The sequence below is a fragment of the Marmota monax genome, unplaced genomic scaffold (genome assembly GCF_021218885.2).
Source record: "Marmota monax isolate L192 unplaced genomic scaffold, Marmota_monax_Labrador192_F-V1.1 WCK01_AAM20220418_F8-fsc00002, whole genome shotgun sequence".
In the NCBI taxonomy this organism is placed as follows: domain Eukaryota; kingdom Metazoa; phylum Chordata; class Mammalia; order Rodentia; family Sciuridae; genus Marmota; species Marmota monax.
In genome coordinates this window covers 12,694,187-12,719,204 of record NW_026693571.1, presented here as the reverse complement: position 1 = coordinate 12,719,204, position 25,018 = coordinate 12,694,187, and the positions used below count along the sequence as shown (strand labels likewise).

General features: G+C 35.4%; 1 protein-coding gene across 2 annotated transcripts in view; it reads left to right on the top strand.

Annotated features, from left to right (window-relative positions):
- The window catches only part of Tet2 (tet methylcytosine dioxygenase 2), a 137,479-nt gene extending 113,372 nt beyond the window's left edge, over nt 1-24,107 (top strand). For both annotated transcript variants that reach the window (XM_046458925.2, XM_058583801.1), the window contains exons 7-11: nt 3,631-3,781; nt 5,151-5,240; nt 14,819-14,956; nt 17,151-17,505; nt 19,371-24,107. In XM_046458925.2, the coding sequence (XP_046314881.1) occupies nt 3,631-3,781; nt 5,151-5,240; nt 14,819-14,956; nt 17,151-17,505; nt 19,371-20,860 (2,224 nt within the window). In that variant the 3' untranslated portion in view covers nt 20,861-24,107. The remainder of the gene's footprint in view (nt 1-3,630; nt 3,782-5,150; nt 5,241-14,818; nt 14,957-17,150; nt 17,506-19,370) is intronic.
- Nucleotides 24,108-25,018: the final 911 nt, after the last annotated feature.

Below are 25,018 nucleotides of genomic sequence, written 5' to 3'. Positions count from 1 at the left end.
ATAGAAATAGTTGAGCTTGTTGAACATGTTGATTAATGTTCACAAACATTGGAAATTTTTAATCATTATTTCTCTTTTCCTTACTCTTGCTCCAACACTTTTAGGACTCCCATGATATATATGTCCCTACAGTTTAGTGTCCCACACCTCTCCAAGGCTCTGTTTCATTCTTTTATTCAATCCAAAAACTCAAAAGCAAAAATAAATAAATATTTCATTTGATGTAGCTTCAAGATCCTTCCCTCCTCTTCCCTCCTGTTCAGATCTGCTAATTCTCTAACGAGTTTTTCACTTTATACTTTTTAGCTCCAGAATTCAATTTGTATTATATATTATTATATCAGCTTCTGTGGGGTTTTCTTCCCCATCTCTTTTATGAGACAGTATTTTTCCTTTTTGTTAAATTTTATTGCTGAGTGATATTTCATTGTGTATATATGCCCTATTTTTTAACCATTCATCTGTTGAAGGGCATCTAGATTGGCTCCACCGTTTAGCTATTGTGAATTGTGCTGCTATAAACGTTGATGTGGCTGTGTCCCTGTAGTATGCTATTTTTAAGTTCTTTGGGTATAGACTGAGGAGAGGGATAGCTGGGTCAAATGGTGGTTCCATTCCCAATTTACCAAGAAATTTCCATACTGCTTTCCATATTGGCTGCACCAATTTGCAGTCCCACCAGCAGTATATGACTGTACCTTTTACCCCAATCCTCGCCAACTTACTGTTATTCGTCTTCATAATAGCTGCCATTCTGACTAGAGTGAGAGGAAATCTTAGAGTAGTTTTGATTTGCATTTCTCTACTTGCTAGCGATGATGAACATTTTTTCATATATTTGTTGACTAATTGTATATCGTCTTCTGAGAAGTGTCTGTTCAGGTCCTTGGCCCATTTATTGATTGGTTGTGTTTTTTTGTGTTTGTTGTTTAACTTTTTGAGTTCTCTATATACCCTAGATATTAGTGCTCTATATAATGTGTGAGGGGTAAAAATTTGCTCCCAGGATGTAGGCTCTCTATTCACCTCACAGATTGTTTCTTTTGCTAAGAAGAAACTACAAAGCAATAGTATCAAAAACAGCCTGGTATTGGCATCAAAACAGACTGGTAGACCAATGGTACAGAATAGAGGCCACAGAGACTAACCCACAAAATTACAATTATCCTTTATTAGACAAAGGTACCAAAAACATGCATTGGAGAAAAGATAGCCTCTTCAACAAATGGTGCTGGGAAATCCATATGCAACAAAATGAAATTAAACCCCTCTCTCTCACCATGAACAAAACTCAAATCAAAATGGATCGAGGACTTAGGAATAAAACCAGAGACTCTGTGTCGAGTAGAAGAAAAAGTAGGCCCTAATCTTCATCATGTGGGATTAGGCCCCAACTTCCTTAATAAGATTCCTTTGGTGCAAAAATTAAAATCAAGAATCAATAAATGGTAGGCAACAGTGTTTTTCTACTTTCCTTTTAGTTACCGCAACACAGTTTTCTTTAGTTCTTTGCACATAGTTGAAATAGATGATATAAAGTATTGGTCTAGTGGACATCCCCAGGACATTTTAAATTTTATTCCTCAGTATGACTTATACTTTGTTTCTTTGTACGTACCTTATTTGTTACAACTGGACATTTTAGAATAATGTAATTTTGGAAATATCACTACCCTTCATCCCATGAATTAGTTCTGATTTCTGTTTATTTGCCTTATGACGGTTTTGTATTGTTTCTGTAAACCTTGTATTCTCTTTCTTGTGTAACTATGATGTCTCGGTTTGGTCAGCTTAGTAGCCAGTTAATGGTTAGACATTTTCTTAGGTGCCTAAATCCAATAAGTCAGTGTTTGCTGTAGTAGTCTTTATGTGTGGTAGGGCAGGCATTCAACACATAGCCAAGATGTTTACGATACTGTGTTACCCTTCGATTTCTGCTTGTGTAGGGTCTCAAGATTAGATGGTGATGAGGTTTGAGGCTTCCTCGGGTCTTTTGTGATCATGCAAAGAACCCTACCATGTGTGCATATGGCTTTCCATATTCCCAGGAATATATTGGAACGTTTTAAAGCTATGAACACCTAATTTTCCATGCTTTACTTTTTCTTTAAGTGTTGGAGATCAAACCCTAGGCTTTGTGAAAGCTAGGTAGGCATGCACTCTACCACTGAACTATACCTGGATCTCCAATTTTACTTGTAACCTTTTTTGGTTATCGTTATTTTTTTTTGCTGTTACTATGTCAGGCAATGCCAGTATTCAACAGTTGCCTCTGATTATTTTCAACAAATGCCTTCAGATGGGAAAAATCTATTCATATTAAGTGAGCTCCACATCATATTAAATAAAGATAACCTTATTAGTGAGTTCTTCCTAGGAACTACTAAGCAGGTGAAATAATGTCAACATTCTGGGAATGGATCTTTAGAGGTTATATAACTCATTTGGTGACCTAGTGCCAGCCTGATTGATTTTCATCATGAAATTAAATGGGCTGTTTTTTAAAGCTGCCTTGGGAGAATGAGAATAGGGAAGGTTCAAACACCACAAAGCTGACTCTTAGTGAAATTCTGGTGCTTTTGTTTGGTTTTGTGATGCTAGGAAACAAACTCAGGGCCTCTTTCATGCTAGGTAAGCCTTCTACCACTGATTTACAGCCCCAATTCCTATTGTTTAATTAACACACTGTATATTGCTATAAGATTTTTATTAATTCCAGATTTCTGAAAAAGTTGATTATGATAAATTTTTCCAGTACTCATCTCCTTTATGGAGGAATTTTCAAAGATCCTTATTCTGATATTTTTGTGAACATATTGGAATTTCTGTTTATTTGTGTAATTTCTCCTGCATTTATTAGCTGAAATTCTAATAAATTAATAGAAATAACACTAATAAATGAAAAAAACTTTTCCTTACCATCTGTTTGGTTGCTTAGGGTCATCAGTGACAAATTCTTAAAAATAACCTATATACATTTTATTGGAAATCACAATATATCTACATGTGCACTTTTTTACTAAGATGTCATTTTACTGGGCAGACACATGAAGTAATTATTTTTTAGAAACAAAAGTTTTTAATTCAAATCATGGGTTTATATTATTTTTTCCCTATCTCTAGTAAAGATTATTTACATTAAGCAATTAATTCTTTATATCACTATACACAGAGTAATGTCAAAATAATATTAATACTCATAAGACTACGTAAGTCCCGTTTTCTAGGTTGTTTTATTGTTTATACTTTGGATTGTTTGTTTACTGTTATTAAAATATATCTGACCCGGGCTGTTACAATTGTAATAGTATGCTTTTAGCTAAACACTCTAAAGCACTCAAATTCCCATCAAGGGTAGATTTAGCTAATTTGTGGCATATTTACAAAATGGAATATGGTATTCAATGAAAACTAAGTACAACTACATGCAACAGTGTGATAGAATAATTCACCCATAAATTGTGTTTTAAAGTCAATTGAGATTATTCTGTTATGGGTGTGATTATACCTCAGATTAATAGTTATTAGACTTATTTTCAAATTCATTTTGTATATACACATCCAGATTATGAGATTGGCAACCTAGGTAATGCTGTTCATTGTCTTGAACTTGGTCCTTTAATTTTTTAGGAGAACCTGTGCCTGTCAGGGGCTAGATCCAAAGACCTGTGGTGCCTCCTTTTCTTTTGGTTGTTCATGGAGTATGTATTATAATGGATGCAAGTTTGCCAGAAGCAAGATTCCAAGGAAATTTAAGCTACTTGGGGATGATCCAAAAGAGGTTGGTTTATTTCCTGATTATAAACTATTCATTCTAGGAAATTGATGAGCATGGGTAAAGTAAATTGTGATATATATTGTTATAGTCTCATTAGCAAAGGGAATTTCATCTCAGGTAAGTCAAATGAACCTTGATTTCTTGTTGAAATTAAAATATAATTTCTAATTAAAAGATTAGAAAACCCTCAATATGTTTAGCATTTGAATATGAAAAAAAGTTTTCCTTTCACTTCCTCTACCTTATCTTTCAGATTTTAAAGACAATTAAAATATACACTTATATAATAGATGCCTTTTAAACACCAGAGGGGTTGTTCTTATAATTTAAAAGTTTTATTTGAATATATAGTAAGTGAACATAAAATTCAATCATGGTATATTTTTCAAACAGTCATGTATTCAATAATATAATGTTTAAGCATGCTGGGCATCCTCTTTTGTTTGATAAGAGGAGAAAGTGTTTAGTACACTTGATAAAAAGTAGCAGTTTTCCACTCTGAAAGTTTTTCATGGCTAGTTCATACACGTTTATCACTTTAAGCAATTTGCATGTCAACCCAATCCAGAAGATGCCTGGGAAACCCCCTCCTCTCAAGCTCTGCACAGAAACTGCCCACCTTCTAAAGTTCACCTCTCTGTCAAGTGTCTATATCTCTCTGTCACTCCCTGTTTCTTTCTCTCCCTCCCCCCACCACAATGCCCCTCACAATAATCTGAAATGAGAACTTCTAGGTTTGAATGAAATAACCAAGTATTATCACCTACCATTTTTAAAAGCATATTATTTGGAAAATCTGTTCTTCATGAACTTGGATGGTAGGATTATAAGTTAGCATTTCCTTTGTCAAGTAAACTTTGTCAGCTTTTTCATAGAAAACACATTCTAGTTCTGAGAATTTTATCCACAATTGAAGTTCTCAGTACTTTTTTCTTTGGAGCAAAGCTTGACTTGCTCTTTATAAACCCTATAAAATAGAGATTGAGAATAGACAAAGTAAACCAAACAAATCCTTTCAATAAATAATTGGAGGATGACTGTGGAAATGTGACCCCATTATAATATCTGGCTTCCTTAACCTACCCTCCCCCCCACAGCATAGGGTAGCATAGCATATGTAAAACATCAACTATCTACATGCCTACTAGAAATTCAGTTAATATAACAAAAAAATCCAAATAGCTACTTAATTCATAGCACAAAAATAGGTGATGTTGGATGTGTCCATACTTTAAGATGATTTAGTTATTTGATAAGAAAGGCACCAATCATTGTTTTGTGTCCAGTATTTGGGGCAATAATATAACTAATAGCATTCTTATGTGTAGAGAATAGATTTAGAATTTAATGTCAAATGGTTTATTTTATACAGGAAGAGAAACTAGAGGCTTATTTTCAAAACCTGTCAACTCTTATCGCACCAATATACAAGCAACTTGCACCTGATGCGTATAATAATCAGGTAAGTATAAACAGTTATTGGCAATGATTTTAACTGCCTAGTTATTATTGATCCACTTAAATCTAAAAATATTCTTAAAGAAATAGCTTTCCCTTATTTTTCTTTTTTCCTTCTTGGAAGTGCTGCAGTATTCTGTTTCTGATATGATCCAAAAGAGTTGTGATTTTCTAAACTTTAAAAACAATGAGATTTTAAGCCTCACAACTGTTCTATCTACTAACCTTGTTTTCACATGACTAATTTTGCTTCTTTTTTTTTATTGTTGGTTGTTCAAAACATTACATAGTTCTTGATATATCATATTTCACACTTTGCTTCAAGTGGATTATGAACTCCCATTTTTTGCCCATATGCAGATTGCAGAATCACATCAATTACACATCCATTGATTTACATATTGCCATACTAGTGTCTGTTGTGTTCTGCTACCTTTCCTAATTTTGCTTCTTTAAGCAGAGTTTTGTGATTACATCAAAATTATGTGACCTCAATTAATCATACATTAACTATTTTCACAGAAACTCTTGAAATAGGAAGCTATGAATATAATGTATTGTACACTTTCAGATTACTCCCAGAAGTAGAGATGTAGTGTTATATATGTCTAATTAATATATATATATATATCCAGATATGTTAGATTTTGCCATATTTTCTTCTTTTGTTTGGCCTTGGCTCCATAAACCATGGGTTGGCTGGGGTGAGGGGTAGCCTATTTTGTATGCTAGGCTACAGTAGTAAGACAACTAAGTGATTTGTTCAAAAATTTCTCATTACTTAAGCAAAAGGGTGTAAAAGGCTCTGTGGTTTCAATAACAACATCAACAATAGAAATCAAACAGTGGGTATTCACTGGGGACATAAAGATAAGCAGTGCCTTTTAAGGGAGATGGAGACATATGAAATATCAACTGGAGGATGAAATAACAGAAACAATAGGGCTATGAACATTTCTGAGGGAATAAAAAGTATAAATATAATGTCCTTGAATGCCTAACAGAGGTCTTCAGACCCAATTCTAGAAGTAACCATTGAGGTGTTTCGAGGATGTGTTGGATATGAGGGAGGAGGACATAGTTTGTCATTTTAAAAAGATCATTCAACAAGACAAATTATGTTTCTAATATGGAAACTTGGATTGGTGTAAGTTTAGAGAGAAAAAGAAGCTATTGTAATTGGTCAAGAGATTTTTAAGGTCTTAAACAAATATAATTTCTCATTCTTTGTGAGAACAAGCAATAGAATTTGGAGAGATGGTCTTATTAACTGGTACCAAAAATTAGTGAGGAGTAGTATGTTTTGTTAAGAGAAGGGAAGATGATTAAATTTTACTTTGCACGATTGGTTTGACATACTTCTAGGTTAATTAAAGAATCAGAAGAAAAATCTAGGCTAGCATTGGTGATTTGGGCTTTAGGAAAATGTAGGAAGGAGATGAAGTATTTTAATATGTAAGAATGAGAGAAATTTTTCAGAGTAGATATTATCAAGAGGAGAAAGGGTTGATGGAATTCTAGAACATATTTTTATGACACAGTAATTGTACATATTTATGAGGTGTAGTGACACTTCAATATGCGTATAATGTGTATTGATCACAATAGAAGAAATAACTATTATATTTTTCTGTTGGAAACATTCAAAATCCTCTCTTCTGGCTGTTTTGGGGTATTTAATTAATTATTGTCATCATTGTTATCCTATCATGTTAAAGAACATATGGTTACTGCACCCCTATGCCCACTGTCCATTCCCTCCCTCTTTCCCTCCCCTACACCTTCCCCAGGCCCTAGTTACCATGCTTCTTTTCTCTACTTCTTTTGAGATCAGCTTTTTTATCTTCCACATATGTGTAAACATGTGGTGTTTGTCTTTCTGTGTCTGACTTATTTCATTTAGCATGTCTCTCCTGTTCCATCTATTTTGTTGCAAATGACACAATTATTCTTTTAATATCTGAATAATATTCCCTTCTATGTTTACATTACAGTTTATCTGTTTCTTCACCAGTGGACACCCAGGTTGATTCCATATCTTGGCTATTATGAATAGTGTTCAAACAAACATGAGAGTGCAGATTTTAATTTCTTTGTGTATGTATACGTGTAGTAGGATTGCTGGATTGTAGGGCGGTTTTATTTCTGATATTTCAAGGAATCTTCATAGTATTTTCTATAATGGTTGTACTAATCTCCATTTTCACCCATAATGTTTGAGAGGTCTCCTCTTTCCACATATTCACTATGTTAATTTTTGTGTTTTTGACAACTGGTGTGAGATATCTCATTGTGGTTTTGTTTTTGCATTTTCCTTATGATCATCAATGTTGAGTACTTTCTCATGTGTAGGCCATTTGTTTAACTTTCTTGTTAAATGTATATTCAGGTCATTTGCCCATTTTACAATTTTTTAATCAGATTTTTAATTTTTGTATTTCTTAATTTCCTTTAGAAATTAATCACATGAATAACTTATAAATATTTCCTCCATTCCACAGTTTGTCCTTTCACTTTGATCTATAGAACTTTTTAGGTTGTAATCCCTGTCAATTTTTGCTTTTGTTATTTGTGCTATTAGGATCCTACCAAAAATGATCTTTGTCAAGACCAAAATTCTGAAATGTTTTGAACCCTATATTTTCCTCTAGTAGATTCATAGTTTTAGGCCTTAAATTCAAGTCTTTGGTCCATTTTGAGTTGGTTTTTATATATGGTGTAGAGGTTTAATTTTGTTCTTTTGCATATGGATATCCAATTTTCCCAGCACTATTGTTTAAAAAGACGCTATTTTTCCAATCTATTTATGCAAGCAACCATACTGCTCTGGTTACTCTAGCTTTGTACTATGTTTTCAGGTCAGGTACTATATATAACATCTTTAGCTTTGTTATTTTTGCCCTGGATTTGTTTTTTCTATTCAGGATCTATTGGTCTACAAATATTAGGCATGTTTTTTTCTGCTTATCTGAAGAGCATATTGGTATATTGATAAGGATTACATCAAATCTAGATTCCTTCAGAAAGTATGAACTACTTGTTGGGATGCAGCTCTTAGGCAAGGCTGGTTTGTTCACAGCTCTGGGCACTGGATCTGGCTCTGGGTATGGAGCTCCTGTGTGTCATGTCAGGGTAAAGCCATCACTGTGGGCACAGGTGGGTATGGCGTGTCTGGTAGTAGAGTGATTGGTTGTCGGTTTCTGGGGGGTGCATCAGTGTCTTTTGAGGGGCTCCAGGGGACAAACTACTCAGATGTCTGCCAAGCTCCTTTCAGAGTTGGAGGATGGGTCATATAACGCTTTTGATGGACACTGCAAGCGTTTCCCATGTTACAGGCAGGTGAATGCAGCCATGTGGTAACTCAGCTCCCCAGACTGAGCCACAGGCTTCTCCAGCAGCTATCCATGTGAGTGGGGATTGCTGGGGATCTTCGGCCTTTCCCAACCAACTGAAGTTCCTCTTGGTTCAGTGTTGATGTCTAAGATGTGACAGGTGCTATACACTTAGTTTCCTTCTTTTTAAGACCATCATGTGTATCTCCATGCTGCACAATATCTCTGACGCATCCCTACTGTCCTCTGATACTTTGCCTCAAACATGCCAACAAAATAGCTGGGTTTTTTTACCCCTTGGTTTGGACCTTTGTTGTGAAGGGAAGTGCACCAGCCACTTAGTGATGTCACCCATCCATAGTTTAGTTTTAAGTGGAGGAAGAGAAGCCAGTCAAGTAAGAGCTGGGGGAGGGTTGGAGAAATGGAGTGGGGGATGGTTAAAGATTAAAGGGAAAGAGGGAACCTGATAGAGGAAAGCTGGAGGTGGTGAGAAGGTGTTAGCAGAGAATACAGTAGCTAATAACTAATGTTTTCAAGTGCATGATACTTTTTAAGATGCTAACGTGTTTAGCAAAAACAGACATTAGACTAACCCTAAATAGTTATTTTATGTACAACATTGCTTTTACAAATTGTGCAAATACTTCTGAAAATTATTTTAAAATGCCATTAAAAAATATTGGGGGCAATGCTGTTATTTTACAACCTTATTTATTTTAATCAGTATCACAGAAAATCATAAGGAATGCTTTGGTACTTTTGTAAAAGTTTAATGCTGGGTAAGAGATAATAAATTAAGCTATAAAAAAAGAAAATGAATTCAGTCTGCTGCTAGATTTAAAGTTCGGACATGTTTTAGTGAATGAATTTTTTTATAGGTGTTATTAATCAAGTGGCTTTTCTTGGGAGAAAGGAACAGAATAACAAAGCATTGTTCTTTTTTATACCCTTGATTCTTATTACAGACTGTCTCATACCCACTTGGTTTTCTTAAGCATTTATATTCTACCATATTACATTTTGTTTTGGAGAATTTTAAGTTGTTTTATTTATTCCCTGAACCTGGAATGTACAGAATATTTTTGACATTACAACAAAATCTTAATTCCTAAGATATGGGAGTGTATGTATAGATGCAATGCATATTTAAATTAAGGCAATTAATGGTTGTGAATGGATAAGGTGTTTTATTTCACATGGTAGGTACTGTTGGCAATGTTCATCAATGTCAATAGTTATGTGATCTTTTTACACAGTATTGTGTGAAGGTCATTTGATGTTATGGGTTTCATAAAACTTACCGTGTGATCTTTACCACTTTTCTCTAGATGACTTATCTTCATGTCTCACATCTAAACATTCTTCCTTGATTTCATAGTTTTATTGTACAGGGAAGCTTTATTGAATCACCACAGAATTTATTCTTTCAGGTTCATTTAATTAATGCCTGGATTTTATCAATTTAAATTAATTTTTTAACCTATGATAGATAACCTTTGTTCTATCTCTGTCTTACAAGTAAACTTGAAACAGATTCAACTCTCTAAATTGTACTATTTTCATCATTTATAGATATTGTATGATCTTGGTTATGCTTTTCAGTGTAACATAATGGCACTTTCAGTATGTGGCTAGTGTCTATTAAAGGGTTGCTATATGCCGAGTGCAAGTATTTGTTATTACAATTTAGCTATGTGTGATTAGTACCTGCCAATTAGACAGCATAACCTGAGACCATCAGAAAGCTGGGCACTTAGAACTATTTTCCAGAAATGGAGGTAAATTTCTAGTAATCCACATAAAAATAAGCTATATTTACCCAATAATAATCCATCAAATACTTTATCATCATCTTGTCATGAAGAATCTTGATGAAGTGGCTTTCATTCAGGATTTATAGTATGACAGAGGAGAAAGTTTCCTTGAGAAGAGCTCCAAAGAATGGTGCTCTAGTATTCACTTGAGTCTTGAGCAGAACTTATATGTCAAGAAACTACCAAAGTTGGGGACAAGTACCTTCAAAAAGAGCAGGCAGAAAAATCTTTTGATCTCATTAATAGTTCTTGTTCATACCTGCCAGAAAGAATACTCAAATTGTATTCATGTGATTTGGCTGTTCTGAGTCCATCTATAAATGTTTAAGGTCATGATTCAAAGTAATCAATAGCAGTTCAGGAGAAAAAAATATTTTTTTTAAAAAATGCAAGAACCAACAGTAAAATTTCCAGCATCCATTCAAAAATTAAAAAGATAAAGAAAACATAACCAACAGTGAAAGAGGCAGTAATTAACCAATAGAAATAGTCTCAGATTTAAAAAAGGACTAGAGATGTGACCCTGTGTCACATTGACCCCCTGGGTTCAATGCCTGATTTAAAAAAAAAAAAAGTATTAACATCAAACTAGGAAAAAGAAATTCTTAAAGAAAATAAATGCACAATATAATCAATTTGCTTAATTAGTGATATTGAAAAAATTTTAAAAAGTTACATATAATGGAAAAAGTGATAAGACATGAGACTTTGTCCAAATGATGCAAGATAGATGAATATTTAAAGTACTTAAAAAAAATACTGACCTGGAAATCTATAACCAGCACAAACAATTCTCAGAGGTAAAGAGAAAACAATTTTTTTCATACATATAAAAGCTGAAAAAAAATCAGCACTAGCAAACTATCATTTAAATATGTTAAATCCTTCAACAGAAAGAAAACAAAATAGAAATACACATCTACCAAAAAGGAATGAAAGGTATTAGAAATGCTAAACATGTGAAAAAAGAACTTTTTCTTAACTTAAAAATATCTTCATAACTTGCTATTTTAAAATATTCACAACCTATATTGAATTCACAAATACAGAAGCAGCACAGAATCTTGGAATTGGTAGTTTATTATATTATTTATTATGCAGCTTGGTAAATTACTTGACCATAGACTGTCATAAGTGCAAAAAGTATGGTCCAGGGCTGGGGTTGTGGTTCAGTGGTAGAGCATTTGCCTATCCTGTGTGAGGCACTGGGCTCAATCCCTAGCACCACATAAAAAATAAATAAATAAAGGTATGTGTATGAGAGAGAGAGAGAATAAGACAAATAGCAAGATGGTATATAAAACCAACCATATTAATAACCTTTCTTAATGTAAATGCTTTTAGCACCCCTATTTAAAAGGTAAAGCTGAGGAAGCCACTTTAAATATAAAATTAAAAGGATGGTAAAAATACACCATGTTAACATTAATTAAAACTGATGGAGTAAAACAAATAGATAAAGTGGATTTCAAAGCCAAAAATAATTCAAGGAAAAAGAATATTATTTAATAATAATAAAAGGGTCAGTTCATCAAAAGCATAATTTCAAATACTTACATGCTAATAACAGCTTCAAAATTTACATTAAAAAATTAAGAGAGCTAACAAAAGAAATAGAAAAAACAAATAGATTTGGATATGTATCTCTCTCAACAACTAGTAGAAAAAAAAGTTTAAAGAAAAGCATGAAAGGAACAGAAGACAAACTCTTTATAAACTTGACCCAGTACCGTGTATAGAGCTCCAACCTCAAATCAGAATTGATATTTTATATTAGCCTTTCCAGGTAGACCATATTCTGGTTTATAAAACAGTTATCAATAGATTTTTCTAATATTTCTTTTTTAGTTGTTAATGAATCTTTTGTTTATTTATATGTAGTGCTGAGGATTGAACCCAGGGCCTCACACATGCCTACCACTGAGTCACAACTCTAGCCCATCAATAGATTTTAATGTCTCAGATATGTTCTCTGACTACAGTGAAGTAAAATGAAAATCTGTACCAGAAGTATATCCACAAAAATGCCTAAATGTCTAGAAACTGAGCAGCATGATTCCAAAGAACATGGGCCCAAAGAATACCACAGATATTGGAAAACAAAATGTTTTGAATGGAATGAAAATGAAGAAATTATACTGAAATTTGTGGGATACAACTCTAAAGACTTACTTAGATATTTATGGCATTGAACACATACTAGAAAAAAAAATGTAAACTATCAAGTCAATCTACACATCTACCCTAGGAAACTTTTTAGCCCTAAAAGAAGGGGAAAAAATGAGAAATTTGTAATATAAAATACTAAATAAATAAATAAAAACCTAGAATATGAGAAACAAAGAACTTTGAAACAATTTGACTACCCCCGCCCCCCAAATAAAAGATGGAATAAATTACCAGTATCAATAATTGGAGAACTGGACATTTAGATCAGAGGTGAAGAGCTTGCCAAGCATGCAAGAGTTCCTGGGTTTGATCCCCAACACTGGGTGGGGGAGTTGGGAAGACGGTTGGAGAGCAAAGATCCTTAAACATTAAAAGAAGAAATATTAGCAAAACCATACTGATAAATCGAGCAAATTATATGAAAAAGTCCTTTAATGACATAAATTTTGAAACATTAAAAAAGGGGGCACCATGAAACTTTGAATAGTCATAGATTATTAAGTAGGTTTAAATTGTAGTTAAAAGCCTTCCCACAAAGAAAACACTAGACCTCAAAGTCTACTTGGCAAAATTAACCTGGTATTTAAGGAGGAAACGATGCCAATTCTACAGAAACTAGAAAAGATGTAAACACTTCCCAACTCACTCTGTGAAGCTAAAAATATGAATAGAACTAGACAAGGGAATTTAAAAAAAAGTTATGGTTCAGTGCTTTTACAAATATTAATGTAAAAGTTCCTAAATTTTAGTCAATGGGGTCAAATGGTATATAAAAGAGATAATAAGGCCAGATGTGGTGACTCATGCCTGTAATTCCAGCTACTCAGCAGGCTCAGGCAGGAGGATTGCAAGTTAGAGACCAGCCGAGGTGTTGAGTTCAGTTCCTATTGGGGGGGAGGGGTGGCAGAAGAAGCATTTGACAATACTAAACATTCATAGATGGGATCTTTTTCTACCTTAAAATGGAGCATGGATTAAAAAAGCCGCAGCAGCTAATATTATACGTCATAATATCTAAGTGCTACAAATATCTCTAAATGTGTTATAGTTTCATCCTACAAATTTCAAGTATGAAAGATTGCTGTCCACTAATATTAGGAATAAGAAAACATATTTATCGTTTCTTTTTAATATAAGCTGGAAATTTTAGACAGTACCATAAAGCAGGAGATAGAAATCAAAAGCATACAGATAAGAAGAAATAAAACTGTACTTATTTACACATGGTCATCTTATATACTGAGAATGTCTCAATCTACAGAATACTCCTACAACTTAGAAATTCAGCCAAGTTGTAGAATGCAAAAATTTTTTGTTTACTAGTAATCATTAAAAATAGATGTAAAAATAATCAGTAACAATCAATTGTATCAAGAATATTAAATCCTTAGGCATAAATTTGACAAAAATTTCTAAGATCTGTGTACTGAAAACTACAAAAAATTACAGAGATAAATTTTATAAAAGACCTAAATAACTGGAGAGATATACCATGTTCATAGAAAACAAGAGCAAATATTGTCAAGATCTTAGTTCTCCCCGAACTAATGGGTTCAATACATGACCTATCAAAATTTGAGGGCTTTTTGAAGGAATTGACTGTTGTTTATTCATGTGTGTATGAGCAAACAAAACACAATTTTAATATGTATCCTGCTTGATTTCAGGATTTATTAAAAATCTGTACTTAGTAGTATTAAAAACAGTTTGATATTGGCACGTGTGCACACACCCACGCCATTATATACCAGCAGGTCAGAACTGCAAGAGTTTAAGAGTAGGCCCACTACTGTGTAGGGGCAGGCAGAAAGCAGATCAATTGTTATCTGCAAACAAAACAGGAGGTGTAACTTCCAGAGGGGCATGAAGAAATTTGGGACTAATGTGTATGTACTTTTTATATAGCAATGATTATGTGAATGTATGCATATATTGAACATTATCAAATTATACCTTATATATGCTTCTTAAGATATGCTTAGTGGTAGAATGCTTGCCTGGTATGTAGGAGGCCCTGTGTTCAGTTCCCATCATGATCCCCAGCATGCCAAAAACAAATGGTATGTTGATCATACCCTAATAACACCATAAAATAAAAACGTTATGTCTAGGTATTTGTTCTGTTTTGAGTCATTCCATTTTATTTCTGGATGTAAGGTACAAAACATTTTTAAATATCTAAATAACCTAAATACTAAGGAATGTTTTCATCTAAGAGTAAAACTAAGTATTTCTCCATGCACAATACACACTTTTATTTCTCTCAGATTGAATATGAACACAGAGCTCCAGAGTGCCGTCTGGGTCTGAAGGAAGGCCGTCCATTCTCAGGGGTCACCGCATGTTTGGATTTCTGTGCTCACGCCCATAGAGATTTGCACAACATGCAGAATGGCAGCACAGTGGTAAGTATTGCTGAGATCCCCTTAGCAGCACCTCTTGTTAAAGTGGAGTATGCTGGTAGCACTTGGTCAGCAGAGTATGTTCTCCGTAGGTGTTTTCATGAACTGCAATTGCAGGGTACGCTTTGGCATAATTAGCACTCTCAGAACAGATTGGCACATTAGTGGAAAGCCATTGGCAGGCACGTGAGAATTTTCGAAATCTTCATGCTGATTTAAACCATGTCTATACACTGCCATTTCCAATTAGCCACCAAGACAATATTTTCAAAATTCAATTTCAGTTACCTGGTATGTAAGATAAATCTTGGTGGGCCAAGGTACTAGTTCACATCACAGAGAGAAGTACAGATTAAAAAGACATCATCATTGTCAAAATGTCTACTATCCCACATTCAAGAGTGTGGAAGAGCTCATTATTACTACATATTCCAGTGTGTGGGATGACTAGGTCTTGTTTCTGGAGAATGTGATGAGGGGAAGGCATGGATAAGGTCTTCAGGCACAGCAGTGCTCCATACTGACAAAGTCCCATATTTTGCCTCACCTCTAAAAGGTCAATCCAAGGTGCAAGTAAACAGGTGCTGGGGGACAGGAGGGAATTCAGGTGAAGAAATCAAAGTTATTAATTAATCTACCTTTAAAAAATAATTAATTAATTAATCTACCTAATGTACCATTTACATGGTTTTGGGTATAATTAAGGATGATGACCAGTGAAATTTCAGACGAAAAGTAGATGACAGGCATTGAAGTTCTTTTTAGGGTGGAAAAAAGCACATAGCTAAGTAGTATCTGATAACTGAAATAATTTGAAGAAGCTGGTGCAATGTTTTTGTTGAGCAGAAAAGTATAGGTTTAGTAGTCTATAAGGGCAAAGATGGTCAGTATTTTAGACTCTACAGGTCACATCTGTTACACTCTTTATTTCAAAGGATACTTTTACTTAACCCTTTGAAAATGTAAAAGCTGTTCTTAGTTTGCTAGTCATCTAAAAACCTGCTGCAAAGCAGATTAACCACAGGCCCTAATTTTCTGAGTATTGACCCAGAAGAATAAACACAAGGCCTGCGAACCACCCTAACATCTAAAATCATCATTCATCATGCATTGAGAATCTGCTTGTTAGGAAGTGCTGCTGTAGTAGGTCCTGAAGGTAGCCATGTTGCATTCCAGCAGGGCGAGGGATTGCGAAGTCAAGAAGGATGCTTAGAATCCAAGGGGATTTGCCTCTGATAAATCACAGGATATAGGAGATGAAACAGAAAGAAGCACCAGATAAAAACTGAGTAAGGATTCAATATGTGTGACGAGGTGCTTAGTAACAAGGTGCTTAGACATGAATTTGGAAAAGCTCAATGTACCATCTCATGTTACAGGTATTTATAAAGAGCAGGCTGTTAGGATCACATTCCTTTCAGGGGTATCTTCCAGTGATTTCATACTACCTTGTCCTTCCATTGTTATTTTCTCCATTGATAGAAAACACTAAATACCTTAAAAAAAAAACTAGTATTTTTAAAACAGATAATCTTTCCTCAAAACCAAATGACGATGACTAACAAACAAAAAAAAAATACCATCCCAATAATCAAAGCAAAAGAGGCAGCTTTTGTTTTCTTTTTCCTCTTCAGAGTACTCACTTTTATGTGGTAATATTTCAGAAAAACAGGGAGGAAAAAGAAACAATAAGTTAGGTTTGACAGAGTACAGAAGAAAGAAAAGTGTTATGTGGCACGTAATCTCTACCGGCCAAATCTTCAACTTTTCATTATTTAAATCTCACCTAGATATTTTGAAGACATTTTTTGAACACAGTGGATTTCTTAAACAGAGTTAGGAATTGGGTATGAGAAAAGATATGAAATTTCTTTGGGTACAAAAGTATAAGATGAGGCAACTGTGCTCCTACCAACATCAGAGTAGGGTGTTAGGTAGGAACAGCTTTTAGACTTTTGAAAGAAACTTCATCTCTATCCCCTCTTTTTTGAAGTACGGGAAGCAAATTACTTCATTTTATTTGGTGGGATGGCACTGCTTCATAACAGAAACAAGGGTTTATGGCAATGTGCATGTCCCTGATGAGCACAGATCTACATATTGAGGCGCGCGCACGCGCGCACACACACACACACACACACACACACACTTTTCTCTGGGACCTAGAACTGAGGCTGTAATGTCTTTCTCCTACCAGGTCTGCACGCTCACTAGAGAAGACAATCGACAAATTGGAGTACATCCTGAGGATGAACAGCTCCACGTATTGCCTTTATATAAAATCTCTGATATAGATGAGTTTGGGAGTGTAGAAGGTCAGGAGGAGAAAAAACGAAATGGTGCCATTCAGGTACTGAGTTCTTTTCGGCGGAAGGTCAGGATGTTAGCAGAGCCGGTCAAGACTTGCCGACAGAGGAAACTGGAAGCCAAGAAAGCTGCTGCCGAAAAGCTTTCCTCTCTGGAGAACAACTCGAATAAGAATGAAAAGGAAAAGGTGGCCTCATCACGCACAAAACACACAGAAAGTACAAACCAGACGAAGCAGTTGACAGGTAAGCTTAATTAGAAGTTTTGTGGGTATCTGTTCTGTGTGATACTTGGATTAAACATGGACCTTGTCAGTTGGGAATGTTATCCCTCATGGTCCTGTTTCCCTACCAGAATCATTCCTGAAGTATTCAGGGGCAGGCTTTACTCATGGAAATGGCAGGGAGTTGCCATCAACCCCCCCCCTTGATAAGATTTTATTCTACAATAAACAGCAAAATTTTGTTTTGTTTTGTTTTGTTTCCCCAATAGTGATATGGTAAAATTCAAGTTGCTTGACCAGTAGCCAGTAGCCAACTTAGAATGTTTGGAGATAGGTATCACAAACCAAGACTGAGGTAACAAGACCTTAAATTTTAGTGGTAGCAGCAAAAATGATGCAAGGCAATTCTTCTAAAATGGCGGGGGAGGTGTTAGATACATTAGGGACAAACCATTGGAATGAAGGACAAGAAAAATTTAAGGGATGACTTAAAACTACTTATTAAAATAGGCTTGAAGATATGATTAAGAGAGAAATTAATACTTTTCCTTAGCCATAGTGAGTCTGGTTTAGTTGGGGTCCTACATGTAACTATTCTAAAAAAAACTTTGCCATCAGAAGAGGTTACATGAATAGTAATAGCAATAGAGGATCATTCATCAATACTAAGTGGATACTTTCTTTCCGTAGCCCCTTGCTTCATGTCTATAGTTTGTACAATAAAAATTCCAAATTTTGGAAATGGTATTGGTCTGGCCATTAATAATAGCAACCAAACAAAAATGTCTTAAATTTAGTGTAGCAGTTTGCTTAGAACCACTATCTTTGCTTCATAAAGTCAAATTTCCCTAGTGATTCATTTCCAAGTCCAGAGAAACTATTTATAACACTATGCTAAAGATGCTTAATAACTGTTTCTTGATTGGTTAATTTACATGAAAAACTCAATTTTGTTTACTACCTGATATCTCCTTTAGGTTAATTGTAAAATATAACCAGATAAAACTTTGTCTCTGGTTCTTTCTGCTTTTTGCAGATAATAATAGGTCAGCTCTCAAAAGTATCACTGCAGTCCCATTTATTTGTCAACTTAGATGACTTTTGTAGAATAAGGTCCTAAAACAGAAGTATGACTTAAAAGTTTCACTTACAAAGCTGAAAGTTCATTAAAGTATTATTTACCATGATACAAATTTCCTTTCTGGAATACCTACCTACTCATGGAGTAGGGCTGGCCAATTATATAAGATACTTTTTACCTTTGAACGAATGTCATTGTTTGTCTCCTAAGATTGATAAATCTTCTAAAACAAATTTTATTTTAATAATATACAAATTCTAGTGCATACTAGGCAATGTGAAGAAAGAAGTAAAATAAGACATGTTCCCTTCCCTGCAGGACTTTGGTTCATAGTAGAGGTGGTGAGAGAGTGCTAAAAACAGATGGTTTATAATGCATTGTGACTCCTGCTTCATCAGACCCACATTTGCAGTGGGTTTTTACAAAAGCACTAGAAGGTGAGATCTCAGATCTGTCTTGAGGTAGGGATGACTAAAGTGGGTAGGGAGGAGAATACTTCATAACAGCTGTTGAGAAACTCCAGAGGATAGGATGCTCTCCATGGAATACCTTTAGATGTTTATTATATATCTCTTTACTTACAAAACCGTACAAGTTAAAAGTTCTGCATTTTATTTCTAATGCTTTAGACATAAAAGATTATGCCAGTGATGAGAACTCCTGACTTTGCTTTAGGGTTAAGCCCTTGATGAACAGGGGTTTTATAATCCTGGTGGGCTTTCTCTTCTTGTACACTTAAGTTTCCTCATTAGCCTTCATAAAATAATAATGGAGCATTTGTTCCTGCTCTCTTACCTTCTCCACAGAACTTTTGCGACTTTCAGGACCAGTCATGCAGCAGTCCCAGCAGCCCCAATCCCAACAACAGCAGCAGCGACCCCAGCAGCCCCAGCACACTCATCAGCAGCCGCAGCAGCCCCACCACACCTTGAATAATCACCCTCAGTCAGAGTCTGTCAGCTCTTACTCGTCATCTGGACCCACCAATCTATACATGAGACGGCCCAATCCCATCAATCCTTACCCAAGCTCTTCACATACTTCGGAGATTTATGGAGGCACCAACGCTATGAATCTCTATTCCACCTCATCCCAAGCTGCAAGTTCATATTTGAGTTCTTCTAATCCCATGAACCCCTACCCTGGACTTTTAAATCCAAATAACCAATATCCATCCTATCAGTGCAATGGAAATGTGTCAATGGACAACTGCTCCCCTTATCTGGGTTCCTATTCTCCCCAGTCTCAGCCAATGGATCTGTATAGGTATCCAAGCCAAGACCATCTCTCTAAGCTGAATCTGCCACCCATCCATACACTTTACCAGCACAGATTTGGAAATAGCCAGAGTTTTACCACTAAGTACTTAGGTTATGGAAACCAAAATATGCAGGGAGATACTTTCAGCAGTTGTACCATTAGACCAAATGTACACCACGTAGGGTCATTTCCTCCTTATTCCACTCACGAGATGGAGGGCCACTTCATGGGTGCTGCCTCTAGATTACCACCTAATCTGAGCAATCCAAACATAGACTGTAAAAGCGGTGAACATCATCCACCTTCTCACATAATCCATAACTACAATGCAGCTTCAAACATGATCAACAGCTCTATTCACACCCTGCATCTCCAAAACAAAGAGAATGACGTGCTTTCCCACACAGCTAATGGTCTAGCTAAGATGCTTCCAGGGCTTAACCATGATAGAACTGCTTCTGTCCAAGGTGTATTACACAAATTAAGTGATGCTAACAGTCAGGAGAAGGAGCCTGCCACACCAGTCCAGGGAGCGGCTTCTACTGCAGAGGAGGAGGAAGAGGTCTGGTCAGACAGTGAGCAGTGCTTTCTGGATCCTGACATTGGGGGAGTGGCTGTGGCTCCGACTCATGGGTCAATTCTCATCGAGTGTGCAAAGCGTGAGCTGCATGCCACAACCCCCTTAAAGAATCCCAATAGGATGCACCCCACTAGGATCTCCCTTGTCTTTTACCAGCACAAGAGCATGAATGAGCCAAAACATGGCTTGGCTCTCTGGGAGGCCAAAATGGCAGAAAAAGCCCGTGAGAAAGAAGAGGAGTGTGAGAAGTATGGCCCGGACTACGTGCCTCAGAAAACCCATGGCAAAAAAGTGAAACGGGAGCCCACTGAGCCGCATGAGCCTTCCGAGCCTACTTACCTGCGCTTCATCAAGTCCCTTGCTGAAAAGACCACATCTGGGACCACAGACTCCACAATAACTACATCTCCATATGCCTTCACTCGGGTCACAGGGCCTTATAACAGATACATATGATGATGTCCTTTTTGTTGATAACCTCGTTTGGATAGACCACAACATATTTGTCAGTAGTGTAGCTCTCGTGACGTGGCAGTGGGGAAAGGTCACAGTATTCATGACAAATGCGGTGGGAAAAACCTCCACTCACCAGCAAAAATAAAAAAGGTCATCTTACCATAGCACTTAATTTCAGCAGACTCCCAGGTGGTCACAGATGGCATCCAGGAAAAAGACCAAAGCATTCTATGCAAAAAGAAGGTGGGGAAGGAAGTGTTCCACAATTTACATTTTTAAACACTGGTTCTATTATTGGATGAGATGATATGTAAAATGTGCTTTTCTTTTCCCCTCTCTTATAATTTAACACATCTGTGACCACTTTTAATAATACCAAGTTTGCATAGTCATGGAACACAAACAAGTACTGTAGTATTACGGTTGTAGGAATCTTAAAATACCATCTGGTGCTGAATACACAATGTACTGAAATACTGGAATTATGACTTTTTAACATGCAGTTTTTACTGTAATTAACTTTTATTTATCAAAATAGCTACAGGAAGTGTAAATGATTAGCAGCAAAACACTGAATTTGTTTGGATGTTCTACGAAATGGTGCTAAGAAAATGGTGTCTTTAATAGCTAAAATTTTAATGCCTTTATGTCATCAAGATGCTATCAGTGTACTCCAGTGCCCTTAAAGAAGGGGCACCTTTCATTCAAGTTTTTATCATAATTACTTGTTCTTACACAAAGCTTAGTTTTTAAGATGTGGACATTTTAATGGCCTCTGGATTTTGCTCATCCAGTGACGTCCTTGTAGGACAGTAAACGTATATATGTACATATATGCACACACCTTTGTATATGTGCACATACATGTATATGTATAAATATTTTAAATGGTGTTTTAGAAGCACTTTGTCTACCTAAGCTTTGGCAACTTGAACAATGCTAAGGTACGGAGACATTTTAAAAATATAGTTTACTTTCATTTTAGTATGAAAAGTTGATTTTTTTTAAAGGAAATAAAGGAGAGCTTTTAAAACATTTTTGCTTTTAGCCATGCATCTGCTGATGAGCAATGTGTTCATTTTTAACACAGCCAGTTAAATCCAAAATGAGGCTTACTGGATTCAAGGTAATATATTAGTCCACAAAACATGTGTTTCCTGGTGCTCATCTCACATGCTATACTGTAAAAACAGTTTTACACAGAATTATATGACAAGGTCATTGCTCAAATATGTACAGTTTTAATGATTTTCTGTTAACTGCAGGTAACAATTAGCCGCATGCTACCGATTCAGCAAAGCTTGTACACTTCAACCTATGCTATTTTATGGATCTATATGCTCTTCAGAGTACTAAATGGCAGTCTGCCTTTGTGTCTGATTATGTACTTTGTGATGTTGTCATTTCTTAGCGTGTCCTCCTTTCCAAGGAAGATTGAGTGGACTGATGCCTGTAGAAGATGAATAAGCAGGGTTAGTTCCACGTGAATCTGTTGGTTAAAAAGATAAACAGGCAGCTGGTTTGCTGTGGTGGTTTTAAAATCATTAATTTGTATAAAGAAGAAAGAGTTGTATAGTAAATTAAATTGTAAACAAAACTTTTTTAACAATGCTTTAGTATTTTAGTACTGTAAAAAATTTAAATATATACATATATATCTATATATATGGCATTGAAGCAGAATTCACATCATGATGGTGCTATTCAGCCTGCTACAAATATATCATAATGTGAGCGAAGAATTCATTAAAGGTTTGAGTGATGTTCCTACTTGTCATATACCTCAACACTAGTTTGGCAATAGGATATTGAACTGAGAGTGAAAGCTTAATAGCATTGTGTACCATCATTTTTTTCCAAGTCTTTTTTTTTTTAATTGTTAAAAAACATACCTTTTTTTTTCAATACTTGATTTCTTAGCAAGTGTAACTTGAACTTCAACCTTTTTGTTCTAAAAATTCAGGGAAATTTCAGCTCATGTTCTCCTTATGCCAATGTGTCACCTGTGTTTATGTAAAATTGTTATAGGTTAATAAATATATTCTTTTTTCAGGGATTTAACCCTTTATTTTGAATCCCTCCTATTTTACTTGTATATATACTGATGTAAGTAAAACTAATTTTGTAAATCTGTTGGCTTTTAATTGTAAAGAAAAGCATTTTAAAAGTTGGAGGACTTTTGACTGTTTGAGGAGGGAAAAAAAATGAAAATAGAATGCACTGAGCTGATAAAGGGAAAATTGTAAGGCAGGAGTTTGGCAAGTGGCTGTTGGCCATAGTATTTTAACTCTCGATAAAGCTTTTATGATTTTGTAATCAAACAGGTACATACTCCATGAGGACTCCCATACATGCCTGACATCTGGAGGTATGATGTGCAATAGGACTGTACAATTGCATTTCAGTCTAAACACGTTTGTTTATTAGCTTTTCAAATAAATTCTTAATCAATAGAGACTTGGGTTTTACTGGTCAAATCTTTAATCAGTGGAGACTTTGGGTTTTTTGAAACCTTTTTGATTTTTGTTTTTAAAATAAATTGCTCAAGCATTTTAAAAATGTTTGCTGTGCACCACATATTTAATGTTTTACATATACCATAATATTTAACCCAGAACATTTGGTTACTGCATGTGCATTTGGTGATTCTGAGTCAGCCATCCCTAATGAACAAATATTCTATATCATCCACTGTCATTTGTCAAACTGCTGGCCAGTAAGAGCAGTAAAAATATTTGGGGGAGGTTGGAAAGAAGTTAGGAAGAGAGAAAATTAAGTGGCATATTGTAAATACCAGATCTATCATTGTAAATATCAAACCTGCCTCAGAATGAATGGAAAGCAGATCTACAATTTGCTTATAGGAATATCAGGTTGACTATATAGCCATACTTGAAAATGCTTCTGAGTGGTGTCAACTTTACTTGAATGAATTTTTCATCTTGATTTGACGCACAGTGATGTACAGTTCACTTCTAAAGCTAGTGGTTAACTTGTGTAGGAGATTTTTGCAGTTCGACACTAAGATAATGAACTTCTGTGTGCATTTTTCTATGCTTTATTTTTTTAATGTAGTTATTTCATTCTCATGAGATGTTTGGTTTGTTTATAAAATCTGAGGATGGTTATAAATACTGTAAGTATTGTAATGTTATGAATGCAGGTTATTTGAAAGCTGTTTATTATTATATCATTCCTGATAACGCTATGTGAGTGTTTTTAATAAAATTTATATTTATTTAATGCACTCCAAGTGTCATGTTGCTGGAGTTTACTTCCTGAATGACTGCCCCTCACTGAGGTAAAACTAAATGAGAATTTTTTAAAAATAACTTTTCATTTATTCTTTGGGGAGGTACTGGGGATTTAACCCGGGGGCACTTGACCACTCAGCCACCTCCCCAGCCTTTTTAATTTTGAGACAGGGCCCACTAAGTTGCTAAGGCTGGTTTTAAACTTGGGCTTCTGCTTTGGCCTCCTGAATCACTGGGATTACAAGCATGAGCCACCATGCCCATCACTTTGCAGTTATTCCTAATGTTAAATATATCTAATACCAACATTAAGGCCAAAGTATATTTCTGGCTAAAGAGTCTAAATACTCATTTTTCCCCCCAGCTTACTTTTTAGTTATGTTTTGCATCTGTAGATTGTGTAAATCAAGAATGAAGTAATAACATGTCTGATCCTGGACTGTGTTCTGTCTAGGAGAGCTCTTACCATCAGCTCTTACAATTTCAAAACATTGAAATTGTTTTGCAAATCTAAGGCCAACTTTGTTTCTGGACTGTCAGCTTCCTATTCATGCTCACTTTTAATGAAAATTTCTCCATGTCCATCATAAAGGCAGTTAAGTTTTATGCATCAGAAGTGAGGAAAGATAGCCCGAGAGGCATCAGGCACAGGAGTATGTATCTTCATCTCCTCACGCATGGCTTCAGGGAGCTTGAAACAAAATATCCTCATTTCCACCCAATCTCTGTCATGTGAATCATCACCCATTACACCAGTGCACTCTTCTGAATTAGTACCTAGAACTAGATGTGAAACTGTCAATAATTACAGAATCTTCCCACCCTCCACCCTTCCCAAAATAGCAGACAAATCATTTCTATCTGCAAAAAATAAGGGAATTCCCTTTTCCATACTTCTTTCTAT